The sequence below is a fragment of the Harpia harpyja genome, chromosome 1, assembly GCF_026419915.1.
Source record: "Harpia harpyja isolate bHarHar1 chromosome 1, bHarHar1 primary haplotype, whole genome shotgun sequence".
NCBI lineage: Eukaryota > Metazoa > Chordata > Aves > Accipitriformes > Accipitridae > Harpia > Harpia harpyja.
Window position 1 is genome coordinate 47,383,224 of NC_068940.1, and position 14,790 is coordinate 47,398,013.

At 51.6% G+C, this 14,790-nt stretch overlaps 1 protein-coding gene across 1 annotated transcript in view; it reads left to right on the plus strand.

The window, feature by feature from the left end:
- Positions 1 to 14,790, plus strand: part of LOC128151031 (arf-GAP with SH3 domain, ANK repeat and PH domain-containing protein 2-like) — a 30,401-nt gene that overhangs the window by 4,375 nt on the left and 11,236 nt on the right. The window contains 15 exon segments of the mRNA XM_052808423.1: positions 2,007 to 2,079; positions 2,355 to 2,509; positions 2,949 to 3,023; positions 5,764 to 5,813; positions 5,928 to 6,057; positions 7,949 to 8,034; positions 8,495 to 8,573; positions 9,989 to 10,075; positions 10,288 to 10,388; positions 11,827 to 11,896; positions 12,347 to 12,434; positions 12,925 to 12,973; positions 13,347 to 13,510; positions 13,732 to 13,865; positions 14,554 to 14,645. Coding sequence (XP_052664383.1) covers positions 2,007 to 2,079; positions 2,355 to 2,509; positions 2,949 to 3,023; positions 5,764 to 5,813; positions 5,928 to 6,057; positions 7,949 to 8,034; positions 8,495 to 8,573; positions 9,989 to 10,075; positions 10,288 to 10,388; positions 11,827 to 11,896; positions 12,347 to 12,434; positions 12,925 to 12,973; positions 13,347 to 13,510; positions 13,732 to 13,865; positions 14,554 to 14,645 — 1,433 coding nt within the window.

The window sequence follows — 14,790 nt, forward strand, 5'->3', positions numbered from 1 at the left end:
TCATTTCCCTAAGTCCCTCCTAACTGAGTCTGTGCAATGCCTCCTTGTGGTGGTTGTAAAGATGAAGGCTGTATGTCTTCCTCGCGATGAACTCTTTACCTCTTGCTTCTGCACAGGCGCAGTCGTCCTTTGGCTTCTGTTCAAACTGTGTGGCCGATCTTGGCTAGTTCTTGGGGTCGACTCCCGCTTCTCATCAGGAACTATCTCTTGCTTCAGTTGGTTACAACAACATATACATTAATCATTGTCTCTCATCCCTTTGAACTATGTCTATTGCCATTGAAACTTTATTATAAATTAGATAACCATTAAACAGCTCCTACCCAAATCCATTCTTTACCATAATCATTAAAACCCTTACCTATATCTAAAATAAGTAACCATGCTGATATATTTCTTCTAAAATTTTTAGCCCCCCATCTCAGTCTCATGGGGATCTCTTTGAACCATAATACTGGATTCCCTGGATTTGCAATGCTTGGTGTGAGCACAGTCCTGCTGGTCCTAGAGGTCTTACATTAATTGCCCCAGGAATCTCTATTTGAGGGCTTGGCTGGAAAACCTCAGTCCCAAATTGGGCTGGACAAGAAAGTGCAGGTGCTAAGAGTCGTGGGTGGCAGCTCTTCCATGGGGAGCCAAAAGTCTGGCAACTCCTATTTTGGGGTATAAGTCCATAATTCAAGTTCTCAACACCCCTGCTGCACTGAATTCTGGAAATATGCAGGTGGGTAAGTTTTCAGCACTATTGCTCTTTGGGTACCTAAACATTTATGGTGACATCCTTGCATGCCACAGTCTTGACTGTGCTGAATCATGCAGAGCCTGACTCACATCCTCCTCTACTACACAGGTTCAGCTGCGTGACTTAGCTGATGTGGTGCACAATAGAAGACAAAGCCGGTGGTGGTACCACTCCCCTGGGTACACACCCATCCACTTAAATAGCCTTAGCTGTAACATGGAAGTCCACCCTGAGCTGTTCTTTGCATTCCCACATTGGAGTAAAACTGTTTGCTCCCACAGATCAGTGTTTATGGATCTTAAAAGCCTGTGCCCTATCTTCAAGCGTTGGCACTGTCAGGACAACACTCGGAGTGAAGCCATGTCACTTCCTGCAGGGCCAGCCCAATGTGGGAGCTGTTGGGTCTCACATCAGTCCAGTGAAGGGGGTCATACCTGAAACACTGTCCCCAGTCAGGAGTGATGTGGAGAAACCAGAGAGGGTCAGTGGATGGTAACAGAGAAGCAAAGCTGGGCTGATCTAGCTGGGTGACGAGGGGGTGTCTGACAGCAGACTCATCTAATGCCAGTTATTAGGCAATGGTGTCAGGCTCTTCTGGGCAGCATCAGATGATATAACATGCAGCAATATCCACTTTGTGGCTCACGAAGTTCACATTGGGCATTAGGAAAGGTTTCTTCTGCAGAGGGCGGTGCAGCCCTGCAAGAGGTCACTAGAGAGGTGACCTCCATCCTTGGAGGGTTTCAAAGCCCAGCTAAGCAAAGTACAGCCAACCTGATCTGGTATTGACAATAATCCAGCTCCCAACAAAAGATTGCATGAGACCCCTTCCAAGCAGTACTTGTATGAAATATAACATCTGTAATCCAGTCTCTCATAGGCAGAGAGTTTAGATGCCTCCAAACATTTCCCCTCAGCCACCTACGCCTCCTCCTCTCAGCGCAGGAATGACACTGACAGTGATGAAACTAAAATTTGTAACTAACAGTCTCTTGCCACTGAAATCCACATTTTTTGTCAATGCTGTCTGTTCCTTTTTCTAATATATTTTCCAATTCTGTCTTAATGCTTGATCACTTCTTCCAGAAGAACATCAGGAAGGCTTGCAGATATTTAAGATATACATGGACTGCTACCACTAGATCATCACCTGTCTTCCAGCAGGACAGTCCAGCTTGGGGATGCTGAGGCTTGTGCTAAGCCCTGTGGGTTATAGAAATGTGTGTATGGATGTAGTCAATGACCATCTCCTCTGCATTTCTAGGCCTTGGATGCCGACCGAGCTGTGCTACAGAAGATGAGGAAATCAGCCAAGGCAGAGCACAGCTGTGGACAAGGTCAGGACAGGACAGAACAGGGCCTCAGGAGGGGGGAGACAGCAATGGATGGATGAGGGGAGTCCTCGCTGCAGGTTGGGTTAACCGTGGCAGGGAATATGCATCTCAGGGATCCCTATAGCTGGGGGTAGTGGTGGGGGCAGCAGCAGGTAACAGGAGCTGGCTCTGGTGTGTGAGCAGAACCTGGCATAGTGACTCCTAGAAGGGAGGCAGGGGTTGGGCACTCATCCTGACCTTCCCCCTGCACTCACCAGAGACTATCCATGTTCCCCCAGACCTCATCAGCTACTTCGAAGCCCACATAGCTGCCCAGGAGAAGTTCTCAGCCAACTACCAGCTGGAGGATGAGGAACAGCTGGCCAGTGCCTTTAGCACCTTTGCTGCCTTCTCCCGGGAGCTGCTGACTGCTATCAGGAGCCTTGGTAGGCATGTACATCGGAGTGGGGCCCATGGCTTGCAAGGGGGTGCTGGCAGGGATTCCCAGGAAGAGCAGCAGGCTCTGGGCCACAGCCTGGAGGTCCGAGCTCATCCCCTTCCCCAGACAGAGGCAGGAGGCCATGGCATGTGTTTGCAGAGCCAGTGGTGCAGCCTGCACAGCCAGAGCTATCTGTGCAGACTTCTGAGGCTGCTCAGAAGAGGCCTCTGGAGGTCTCCTGTCCTCCATCCTTCTTGAAGCCAGGCTCTCACCAACACTGGATCAGGCTGGCTGTGGCTTTTTCCAGCTTGGTAATTTCCAAGGATGGAGGCTTTCAGCTGACTGTTTTCCAAAGTGGTTCCTGTGCAGGCTTACAAACAGCTCTGCTTTCTCTGCACGAGGAGCGGTGCAGGGGTGCAGTGCTAGCAGCGTAATCTCTCTCTTTCCTTTCCAGTTGCAGAGTTTGCAACACAACATTAACTTTTCCCTGGAGTCATTAATAAAGGGCAACATGAAAGAACTCAAAGGGGTAAGCAGGGGCTGAAAGGGCTGCGCCGAGGTGGGGTTGGAGACAGAGCAGGTACCAGGTGTGGGGTCTCATTCTTGGTTCACACCTTGCCTGCCAGCAGGGGTAGGTGTTGGAAGGGCAGGTTTGCCTGCACCTCCTGTGTGCCAGATCCTGCTCACTCCTGAGGCTGGCGCCTCACACCACAGGTCAAGCTAGTGGTGGCCCTTAGCTGGGACCTCTGCCTGTTTACAGGCACCTGGCTGAATCTGGAGGAGTCTGGTGGTATTTGCTATGAGGGAAAAAATCACGGTGTTGTGCACCAAATATTGGTATCTTCCCTGGCCATCAGTGCACAAACTCCCCCACAGCCTCCCAGCGAGGGTCCCCCTGCCGCAGACCCACCTGTAGCCCTTGCATTTACATGTGTAAGCACACGTGTGTTGGTGTGAATCTGAGCGTGCACGGGTGTACCTACCAGCTGCAGGTACCTCTCAGGGACTGCAGAGTAGCAAGTACTGAAGTGACCATGCAATTTGATCTTCAGCACTGTAGAGATATCAGAGAGCTTCACAGCGCTCATCAGTGTAGATTCTAGGAAAAGCATCAAACTCGTATTTAATTTTTGCTTTTTTTAACCAATGGGAAGGTCATCATGGTCCTTGGTAAGTCTGCACACATGTTCTTACCACTAAGTCCCCGTGGCCATACTCAGGCCATCAGCTCTGCGTAGTTGCCCCTGGGTGCCTCTGTCTGCAATAGGGGTGCCCGTGCCTGTGGGTGTTCAGGGTGAGGAGGCTGGACCAATCCTGATTGCAATGCTGGAGCAAAGTCACTGTCAAGGGACTGGTGATCATTGCATCTAACGTGGTGGAGCAAATGCCAGTTGTGACCTGGCACCATTCCTCCCCAGGTGATTTTGGGCACACAGACTCTGCGAGCAGGGTATGTACAACTTGAAACAGTAAAGCAATTTTTTATTGGCTGATGCGCACACAAGATTGTTAGGATTTAACGAGCCTGGTGTTAATACGCTCAGCACCATGATGAGACACACAAGTACTCATGCTGGCCAGGCAGACCAGTTTGGGAGGAGCAGAGACAGAGCTGCTGCTTCCTGCAACAGGTTCTTGCTATTGGTCATTGCTGTCTTCCACCAGACCTGCTGATACTCTGGCAAACACTCTGTGTTTTCTTCTTTTAGGACTTTTTATTTTTCCATGATACTATTTGTCCTCTTGCATCCTTGAGCTAGTAATGAACCTGTTTCAACAACCTGAACTCTGTAATTTTACCTTTTTAATCTTGTATGGTCCCACTCTATAGATTTTCTCCCAGCTCTGCAGTTTCCTCAGATGCTTGATGAAGGTTTTGCAGTTGGGCTGTATCAGAGCTGGGGATCCTTGAGCAAACAGCTGAACCTCTGGGAAAGTGGAGGGAAAGTTTTGGACAGGGTTGCAGAAATAAGGATGGGAACTGTGGCAGCATTTGGGGACTTCAAAAGGACTAATTGCCAAATACTGAAACAAATTATGAGCATTTAGGCATCCATTTGGAAGCTTGTGCTATATAGGAGCATGAAAGTGGAAGGAGAGAGCAAATTCTGGAACTTCTGGTGTGAAGTAAATGAATAAAAGAATATAAAATACGAAGGAAAAAAAAAATCCACTATTTGCATTGTTAAGGACGATGTCAAGAAGATTGGGAACTAAGAAAACAGGGAGAGAGAGGAAAAAATCCAGCTGCCTGCAGGGAGTCATGAGTAAGCTGAAGGCATTTCTAATGGGATCCAATAGGAATCAGAGGCTGACCTGAATCAGTTTGACATTTTCATTAGAATGGAGATAAATGCAAGATCTGTCCTGACAAGGTTCTGCCTTGACATAAATAAGGAAATTTCACCCTGGGGGACAGAGAGGCTGTGGGATTACCATCCTTGGGGTTTTTCAACATCTGCCTGCACAAAGCCTGGTCTGAATTCAGTGCTGTCCCTGCCTCGAGCAGGAGGTTAGACTAGAGACCTCTTGCAGTCCCCTCAAACCTGATTTACTCTGTCTTTCTTTGACACAGAGGTTTGCAGAGCAGTAAGTGGTGAGAACAGGGCAGAACATGGGTGATGTGAGTAAATGCATTTAATGGACAAATGCAGATGAACATACCAAGATGGTAACCACTGGAGAGAAGCAAAAGTCACGCAAAGTCAAATGAGAAACAAATGATGGCTTTTTAGCAGCAAGACTAATTCAACATTAAATGAATACCCCAGGAAGAATCAGATTGTGATGATATTGCCAGGTTTGGGTGGGTTTCTGATGTCTCTCTAAGTGGTGTTTTGGTTAAACACGACATTCTGGCTTCAGCAGGTGAGAACCTGGTTGGTACTTTCTGGCTTATGAGTGTCTGAGCAATTCCTTCTGCCTTGAAAATTGTGAGTCTGTGAAAGGTGTTATAGCTGGGTACTGCTAGGTACATACATACCTATGCGATGTACATATGCGTGATGTATGTTTTGGAGCTTATGCGTATTTGAGTGTGTGTGCGAGCATGTGCCCATGAGTGAACCTGCACTGGTGAGTGCACTTGTCCACTGGGCACTGAGGAGAGGTGAGGACCATCCTGAGGAGGCACACTCCTGTGGACAGCCATGTCCTGGGTCTGCAAGGGCCTTTATGCTAGGGTGACCCAGTGGGAACATAGTATGCTGAGGATGAGGAAGGATCTGTCCCAGTCGTAGTCATTAAATGGTGTCTTTGGCTCTTCCTAGGAGTTCAAGAAGCCTTTTGAGAAGGCCTGCAAAGACTATGAGAGCAAACTGTAAGTCTTCAGGCTCCCTCACCCCAAGGCCTGGACTTGGAGGCTGGTTTTTGTCTGCCTTCACTGGCAAGCAGTCAGACAGAGCCTTTCATGCATGTGTCCTCTTTCCTTGAGCGCCAAGATTGAGAAGTAGAAGTGTGAGCTGGCAAAACAGCATGGCATGGTGCGGAGTGAGGTGACCGGGGGGGAGATTGCTGAGGAGATGGAGAAGGAGCGCAGGACCTTCCAGTTGAACATGTGTGAGGTAAGGACAGGGATCAGCCTGTGCTGTACAGAGTGGTGTTAGAGTCGCTGAATCGTCATCCAAGGGATGAATTTCCCTCCCATTGGTGCACAGCAACTGTGCCACAGCCCTAGCAGAGCCTGGTCTGGAGTGGGCAGACATCAGCAGTGACTCTCACGCTGGTGTTTCTCACTTGCCCTCTGACCTGGAATTGTTTCAAAGCAGCTTTTCTGTCTGAATCCACACTGATTTTTCATTCAGGGCCATCTTCTGTCCCTGGTCAGTGAGTGGTGCTTGTGTCAGGGGTATTGCAGAGCCCTTTCTGACTTCCTGGGGTGCTGAAGTCCCCCAGGCTTTGCCCCAGGTGCTGGTGGCATCCGGCAGCTCCCTCTGCTCGCACCAAGGTGGGCTGCAGATCCTCAGAGACCATTGCTCAGCAGGTTGAGTCTGTTGTGCCGGTGAGACCCTGGGCATATTCCCTTAGTTGGAGAGCTGCCTGGGTTGTGGTAGGCTCAAGCCAACCTGGGGCAAGGGCTGATCAAGGAGTTAGCCAAAGCTTGAGCCTATAGTAACCTGGCAGTAGAGTTAACAACTTGGGAAAAACCCCACAAAGGCTTTGGGTCCAAGCTTCTTCCTGACTGCCCACAGTGGGTGCTGCTGGCACTGAGGTCCCTGCTCCCTCTCAGATGGTTCCACCATAGCCCTCCCTCTGCTTGTTGGGATAAACTCAGCCCAACTCCCCTGCAAATGGGATTTCCTGCTCCCACTGCCACATGTCACAAGCAACAGATGAGTAAAAGATTGGAAGATACCGATTTCATCCAAAATATCCAGCTCTTTGTAACCATATTTTGGAAACAGTTACTGTTTCCGTGCTGAAACTGTTGTTCTACTTCAAACATCAGAAGCCCTTGTGCTTCGGAGCTGCATTGTCCTTAAACAGAGCCAGTAGGTCAGGTGGAGGTTTTGTTCTGTGCTGATGTGAGTCCACATGTGGCATTCAGGTTCCTGAGAGGGTGTCTTCTAGGAAACACTCCTTCTGATGGATTGAGGGTGTTTTGAATGATTCCCTCAGACTACATACAGGGAAGTCTGAGGTTGGCCATTTTCAACATGTATTTTGGAAGGTGATTTACTATGTTGGCCTGTGGGTCTTCTGGAAATAGTTGTTGGTAGGTGGTTGTTTTTACAGTAGTTGCAATGTCAAGAGAGCTGATGCTAGTGTAGGCATAGTCCAGAGATGGATGGAGAAATACTCAACGTGTTTCACAGCACAACACACTGTTTCACATTGTCAGTCCACCAACTGAAAGGGCTAGTGTTGATTTTCATGGGTGAGGTTGCTATGGTGGAGGCTGGGCTGGGTGAGGTGGCAGATAAATTTGGGCTGGAAATCTGAACCTTCAGCTTGCTTCTGAAGGTCCTCAAGGCAGGCCGAGATGCTAGCTGCGCGTAGGATATAGGCAGGCAGGCTCGCAGCACTGACATTGTTGGTAGGGTCAGGTGGAAGTGGTGCAGTTCATGGATCAAGTCTAGTGGGTCTTGGAGGAACTTGGTTCTTGAGTGATGAGTTTTGAAGGTCTATAGGAAAGCTAGCTGTTCTTCAGTGAAGGCACCATGAGTGATGAATCTTTGATGGTGTATTAACTGAATGTTTGCCCTGCATAAGTAAAGCCCAGCAAGCCCAGGGTCCATGCCACTACTGTGGGTCTACCACTCTATTGGCTGGATCAAAGCACTGGACCCTGCTTACCACCATCTTCTCACCCCATAAAAGCCACATGAGCTGCTCCCATCAGGGTGTGACTGCCAGGATGGGCCGCAACACCCTGGGAGGGGGGCCAACAAAAAGTGTATAAAAGGCATTTCTCTCTAAGCTACGAATTCAGTCCCTGTGTCCTTTTCCCTTCAGTATCTAATCAAAGTGAACGAGATCAAAACCAAGAAGGGGATTGACCTGCTGCAAAACCACATCAAGCACTGCAGCTCACAGTTCAAGTAAGAGCGACTGGTAACCTGCCTGCATGCCCTTTCTCTCCAGAAGCGCTTGGTTGTAGAGGGGACCTGGGCATGGCTTAACTTGCAGGGCCTGGGTTCCTGCAGTGGGCTTGGCCCCTGTAACTTGCTGAAAGTCCTCTTCTCCTGGATGCAGTGGAGGCAAGGATCTCAATGGGGTGTGTTTCTTCTCTTTAGTTTGATGTTTTCATAAACCAGTGTAAAGCATAAATCTGGGACAGACAGATTGCTGAGCACTCTCCCTGAATTTAACCGCCTCCAAATCTTTCTAAAAGACATTTCCTAAGAAAGATTTTTTCACATATGAAGTGAAAGCACTGCCTGCTGAAGGCAGGATGGGCTCTGAAGCAGGAGCTCCAGGGAGCCTGGGGTCTGTAGGCTTCAAAGCCAGTGCTAAGAGCAGGATTTCAGGACATACCCTTATGTTAGCCTCTCCTATCAGTTTTTTCTAGGAATGTTTAAACACAATGGCAAAACTTAAGAAGTTTACAGCAAACAACCTCATCCCACAGCTGCAGAGTGTGAGTATTCATCTGAAGTTGGGTGCAGCAAGCAGGGGCAGGCTGGAGAGCAGGCATGTCTTCCCCAGGGCCTCCTCTTCCTCTGCAGAAGCAGAACTGAGGACTTTTGCAGCTCTTCACATCTATTAATCATTTTTTCCTGATCCTGTGATGTGCAGCAGCCCATGGAGGGGTGAAATTCAGCCATCATCGGGAGTGGGAAAATTATGGTGCCATACCCCAGGACACAGAGTAGGAAGAACAAGTGTAAACATGGGTACCAAGGAGGCACTAATGTATTCATCTGCCAAAGCCCTAGCTGCTCTGCAGAATTCCAGATTTTTAATTCGTGCTCTTAGCTTTCCATGCTGCTGCTGCCAACTCAAGCTCTTAATGCATTTCCTCAGGGCCTTTGTTTTGCTGTAGAGGCAGGTCATGTAAGCCTTGTGAACTTTAGCTTTTGACTTTGAGCTCTGTCAGTCATATGTGGCCTGGAGACAGAAAGGAGTTTTTCCAAGTAGCAAGGCTTTCAGAGACAGTCTGAGCACTCAAGTCCCAGGTGGTATGGTGTCCTCCAAGTGCAGCAGAGGGTTTATGTTGGTTTCCCAGCATTTCTAGACCTCTGTTCCAGTTTGCTTATCCTTCTCCATACCTCCTTGCTAGTCAAGATTTGCAGAGGCTTGGGTGTTCACCCAGATACTGCATCAGCATCACTTGTACTCATCTCCCCTGGTCCTGTAGTGCAGGTCTCCTCTGGGCATCTGCTGCTTTGTTTGAATCGATCTGCTTTAGGGGTGTTACCCTGCTTGTTCCATAATTTGTAATCATATTAAAATTCATTATGTAAATAACAAAAAGAGGGGAAGTGCCACCCCAAGAGCAGGGTAACCAAGCACAGCAAGCAGCACCTTATGGATCCCTCATGCAGACAAACCCCAGGCTCCGTTTCAGGGCCACATTCCTTTGCCAAGCTCCATCAACTTTTTGATGGCTTGGAGGCCTTTTAATTATTTTAATTACTGACACTACCAAGGAAATAGAAACAACCACCACAGTGATCTTCAAGCACTTGGTTGCTTTCACCCCACAGAGAGCTGCAAACAGCTGTTCTCTCAGTAAAAGGCAGACTACTCTCCTGTGGTCTCATGTTGCAGGAGTCCCGGTGCTGCGGACATGCCTGGTCCCTCCTCTCAGTGAGGTTTCCACTGAAGTGCTTCTTGCACATGCTGCGTACCACGGCACTGCAGGGGATGAGTGGCAACCTCCTACCATAGGAATGGGGCTGGGTGCATCCCACAGATGTGGGGAGGCGGTGAGGGCAGAGGGTGGTGTGGGGGCACCTCCTCTGCACCTGGAAGAAGGAGTGGAATGCCGCAGCTGAGGCAGGAGCCTCCTGCTGCCATGTGAGCAGCTCCCTGTGCACTGGTGCCTTTCAGATGAAGATCAGGCAGGACAAGGAGAAGCAGCAGCTCTGCTCCCTTTGGGATCAGCTGAAAACAGTCTTGCAGCTGGAGCAGAAAGAGGTAAAGTCTGATCCTTCTTGCAAGGGAACACAGGGGCAGAGAGCACGGCACAGCAGCTGCTTATATAGCGCCTGCCTGCCGATGCAGAAAGCCGTGGGGTTTCTGGTGAGCTCTGGGGGAGCATATGGTCCCTGGCAGTCCCATGAGGACATGTTCTCAGTTGCCAGTGGTACTGATGGAGTAGGGCCTTGCTGCTGTTTCTCTCCTGCCAGGACCCTGGGAACAAGCAGGCAGGGTACAACATGCACCAGCTGCAAGGGAACAAGCAGTATGGCACAGAGAAGTCAGGGACCATCTTCAAGAAAAGCGATGGGTAAGTTGGGAAACAGCGTGCCCCTTTCAGTTGTGCTTTGGTGACCTGGGGCCAGAGCAGGGCTCACCCAGACCAACCTTCTCTCCCTGTGGTGGCCACAAGGCAGAGGAACAGCACAAGCATGCATGAAGGTGTGCTTGACACTGTCCCAGCCTCCAACAGCTTTCAACGCAGAGCTCCACGCAGCTTGTGTCCATATTTTAGCTCTGAGAGCATTCCTCTCCCATGAAGCTGTCCAATGTCCTCTCAAGCCCTGCGAGTGCTGGTGGCGAGGACCCCTGCACCCACCATGGGGAGCCAGAACCAGCTCCCTGTCTTTCCTTCCAGCGGGGATCCCACTGCCTTCATCCAACACCCCAAGTCTTGTGCTGGGAGGGATGGGGAAGGGCCGGTGCTTCCCTCCCTCTCCCAGGCACTCATTGCTTTCCAGAACCTCCTCCATCACACCTGCTCAGGGATGAGGAGCCCTGACTCCTGCACCCTTCCCAGGTGGGAGACGCTGAGGGGTGCACTGGGGATTTATGTACAGTCCTGGTGGTGTTTTCTGCTCTCTTCTCCCTTCCCTGCCTCCCTAGCCCTGACCCATCCTTTGCCTTTCAGACCCCTCTGCCCTCACAGTTCATTACTGGGCTCAGCTGCCTGATGGTGGGAATTAGGGGAAGGGGCAGAAATGTGGGGTGAATTAGACAGAGCATGGGTTGGTGCTGCCTTGGAGATGGCATCGTGGGCCAGAGGAGAGAGCAAGCCAGTAGCCATCCTGTGCCCCTCTCCCAGGCACCAGACCCTGAGCTCCTGGAAAGCACTCCCCTGTCTTTGGAAAGAGGATCATCTCCCACCAGTACGTGGGAGTATGCTTGCTGGGAATCACAGGGGTCCTGCACTGGGAGAGTTGCACACCTGGAAAGGACTGTGAAGTGTCCTAGAGAAACCTGAAACTGGACAGAAAATACTGAACGGGGGCTCAGGAGTTGCCTTCACTGCAGACTGAAGTTCAGTCTCTCTCCCCTTTTGGGTGTATATCTCGTCTACCTTTCCCCTGTGTTATGGTCTGCCCCGAATGGCAGGCACAGGAAAGCCAGCTTGGGAGCAATTTAGAGGTGATGGTCTTGGATGTTTGCTGAGGGCTTCTGCAAAGGGCTTTGTGCTCTGCTAGCAGATCCTGCTGCCCCAGTTGTTGCTCTGCACCTGTATCACCTCCACAGCAGCTGTGCTGCCTGTCTGTACAAGCCTGTCTTATGCCATATGATGGATCCTTCTCAGCCCAGAACAGACCAAGAGTGACAGACCCCATCCACGGCAGCCCAGCCAGCATGTCTGACAAGAGCTGCGGGCCCATGCTGTGCCTTGCATGGCTCTTGCGTTTGCCAGCGCTGCACTGCATTGCACATCTGCTCCTCCCTGTGTGTGTCCTCTTGGCTCACCCTCTGCTCATTTCCAGGTTGAGAAAAGTCTGGCAGAAGAGGAAATGCACCATCAGCAATGGCTACCTGACCATCACTCACAGCATGGTAGGAACTGCTTCTTCCACTCTGCTCCTACCTGGGAGCTGCTGCCCCTTCAGGGTCTGCATAGCCTGCCACTGCCAGGCATGCCAGTGGCTTCCTGGGGCTTATCAGAGCCCTTGTGCCTGCTGCTTGCCCTGCTGGGCTGCCCTGGAATAGGAGGCTTTCTGTTGAGACTTAAGTCCCTGCAACCCAAGAGAGCTTTAGACAAACACAGGAGGTCCTTGTGTGCCTATGTGCATGGAGGGGCATGAGCCTGGGGACCTGGCTCCAAGCATGGGGTGGCTGTTGGGAAAGAAAAGGTCTGTGTTGCTATTTCTTGCATTGCTCCTGAGAGCAGAGCCAAAGACAAAAAGTGCTGGGCACAAGGCAGAGCCGTGGCTCTGCCTCCAGAGCCAGGTGGTGCTTGTCACCCCTGGACCACAGTCCTTTGATGCTTTATCATTCTGCTTGTAGCTCAACTGCCCACCAGCCAAGCTGAATTTACTGACCTGCCAGGTGAAGCCAAACATGGATGACAAGAAATGCTTTGATCTGGTTTCCTGTGAGTGCTGGTGCCTGCCCTGTGTTTTTTCCTGGAAGGGCCCAGGGAGGCGGCAGTGCTTTGGACTGAGAAAGCCAGTGTGGGCAGGGATGAGGGGATGTTTTGCAGCTTTGGGCCAGCTTCAGGGGATTACCCTGGGGAAATTGTGCCAGGAGGCAGCTCTGCTCAGGAGCAGTGATGCACACGCAGGGTGTGAGATAGGCAGCACTACCGTGGGGCAGTGAGGGGAACCGTGCAAGTATAGTTTCTGGGCTGCAGCTTAGCTAACACCAGCATCCCTCATTCCTGATACAGGAGCAGGTCCCTTTGCCTGGGGTGCACTGGGGACGGGTTGAGTGAGATGGATGTGACTGTCACGCCCAGCTGTCTGGGCTCAAGGTTGCTCCTGGCTCTGCTGAGCCCAGCTCAGGCGTGTTGTGCCCTGCTGTGAGCCCAGCAGGCGAGATGGACAAGCAGGGTGCCTAGAGGAGACTGGCTCTGTGTGTTTCAGACAACCGCACGTACCGCTTCCTGGCAGAGGATGAGCAGGACTGTGTTGTGTAAGTACTGCCAGTGCCTTGCTGTGGACCAAAAAAATGCTCCTCTGGCTGCTGCTGAACTGCCAGCTCTTTGGCTAATTGAGCAGCACGCCACAGCCCCTTGTTCGACGCCCTTCCCATCCTGACCATGTCCCAGTCACTCCGGGGGGGCTGGCTGGCTGTGAACAGGACATGGAGCTTGATGGAGGCTCCTGGCACCCAGTTTGCTGCTGGAGTACCGTGCAGGACCTTCGTGTGTGGTGGCTGCTATGCAGACTGGGGCAGAGCGGGATCTCCCCTGCAGCAGTGGGATGAGCCCCGCTGCCCTCCTCACCCTGCAGCCCGAGCGCAGCTGCATGGTACCCTGCTCCTAAGCCACTTCCTGCCCGTGCAGCTGGGTGTCCGTCCTCAGCAACAGCAAGGAGGAGGTGCTGAACATGGCCTTCAGCAAGGCACAGGGTGGAGGGAAGAGCAGCCAGGAGGAGCTGACCCAGGCCATCATCGAGGAGGTCAGAGGCATGCCTGGGAGCAGGGAGTGCTGTGACTGCTTGGCCCCAGGTGAGAGCCAGCCCATGGCCATGGGTCCACTGGGCCTCCTCCCTGCTGGACAGGCAGAGCTCAGCCCTGCACTCTGCGGCATCCAGCTCCTGGACACCTGCGGGCATCTGGGGTCTTGTCATTCCCCTCTGCCCTGCTGGGGAACTTATGCCCTGGGGTGGGGGGCTGGTGGGGAGGAGAGGCAGGAGATGCACATGAGCCTGGCAGTCTTGTCTCTACAGATCCCACTTGGCTCTCCATTAACTTGGGCATCCTGATCTGCATCGAGTGCTCTGGGATTCACAGAGAGATGGGTGTGCATCTCTCCCACATCCAGTCACTGTCTCTGGACAAGCTGGCAACCTCTGAATTGCTGGTAGGACACTGCCAGTGTGCTCTGTCCTCAAGCCTCCCCCTGCTTCTGCTGTGGCCTTCCTGAAACTAAGTTAATTCAGTGGGTTTTTCACCTGTTAAACTGACCCATACTCACCTGTATGAGTAATTCCCAGGGTTTAGTAGTTATTGTGGCAGAAATTGTCATCTTCATGGAGGAGAGGAGGGAGTCATTTCACGGTTGCTGGGTCACCTGTCTCCCTAGTCCCCTTTCCCCATCTGTGTCCCCTGGTGCAGGGGACCTGCGGGGCAGGGCCAAGCTTGAACTGGGGTAGAGCAGAATGTGGGGCAGGCAGGAGGTTGGAGACTTTGCATGGGGCTATTTTAGCACCACAATGCTCCAGGTGCTTATGGGTTTGGTAGGGTTGTGATGGGAGCTGCTGGCAGCTGGTGGGCATCAGGGCAGGGGATGGGAGTGTTTAGCAGGGATCACTGCTTGCCCAGATCTGAGCCTAGGGGTCAGCTCTAGGGTTGGCTGCACTGCTGGAGTTGGGAGATCTCAGCAGTAGGAGTCAGGGCAGGGTCTCCGGCCCTTGGGCACACACGTCCTGGCACCCCTTGACATCCCCTCAATAACTGGTCAGGGTCTCAGCCTGGAGCTCCCCCTCCTGCCGCCATGCATGTAGAGCTGCTGCATGTCCCATGTCACCTCTAGTTTGGCTGTTTTGCAGCTGGCGAGGAATATTGGCAACTCTGGCTTCAACAACATCTTGGAAGCGAATCTCCCCAGCTTTTCCCTGAAGCCCACAGTGCACAGTGACATGTGAGTTGCTCTGCAAGAGCTGTTTTTTGTGGGAGGTTAGATATGGGGCCTTCACACATGGGCACACGCTCTGTGGTCCTGTGTGCTCTCTGCAGTGACCAGGCACATGGCACTGCTCAATCTCCTCTCCAGACTGTAACTTCCC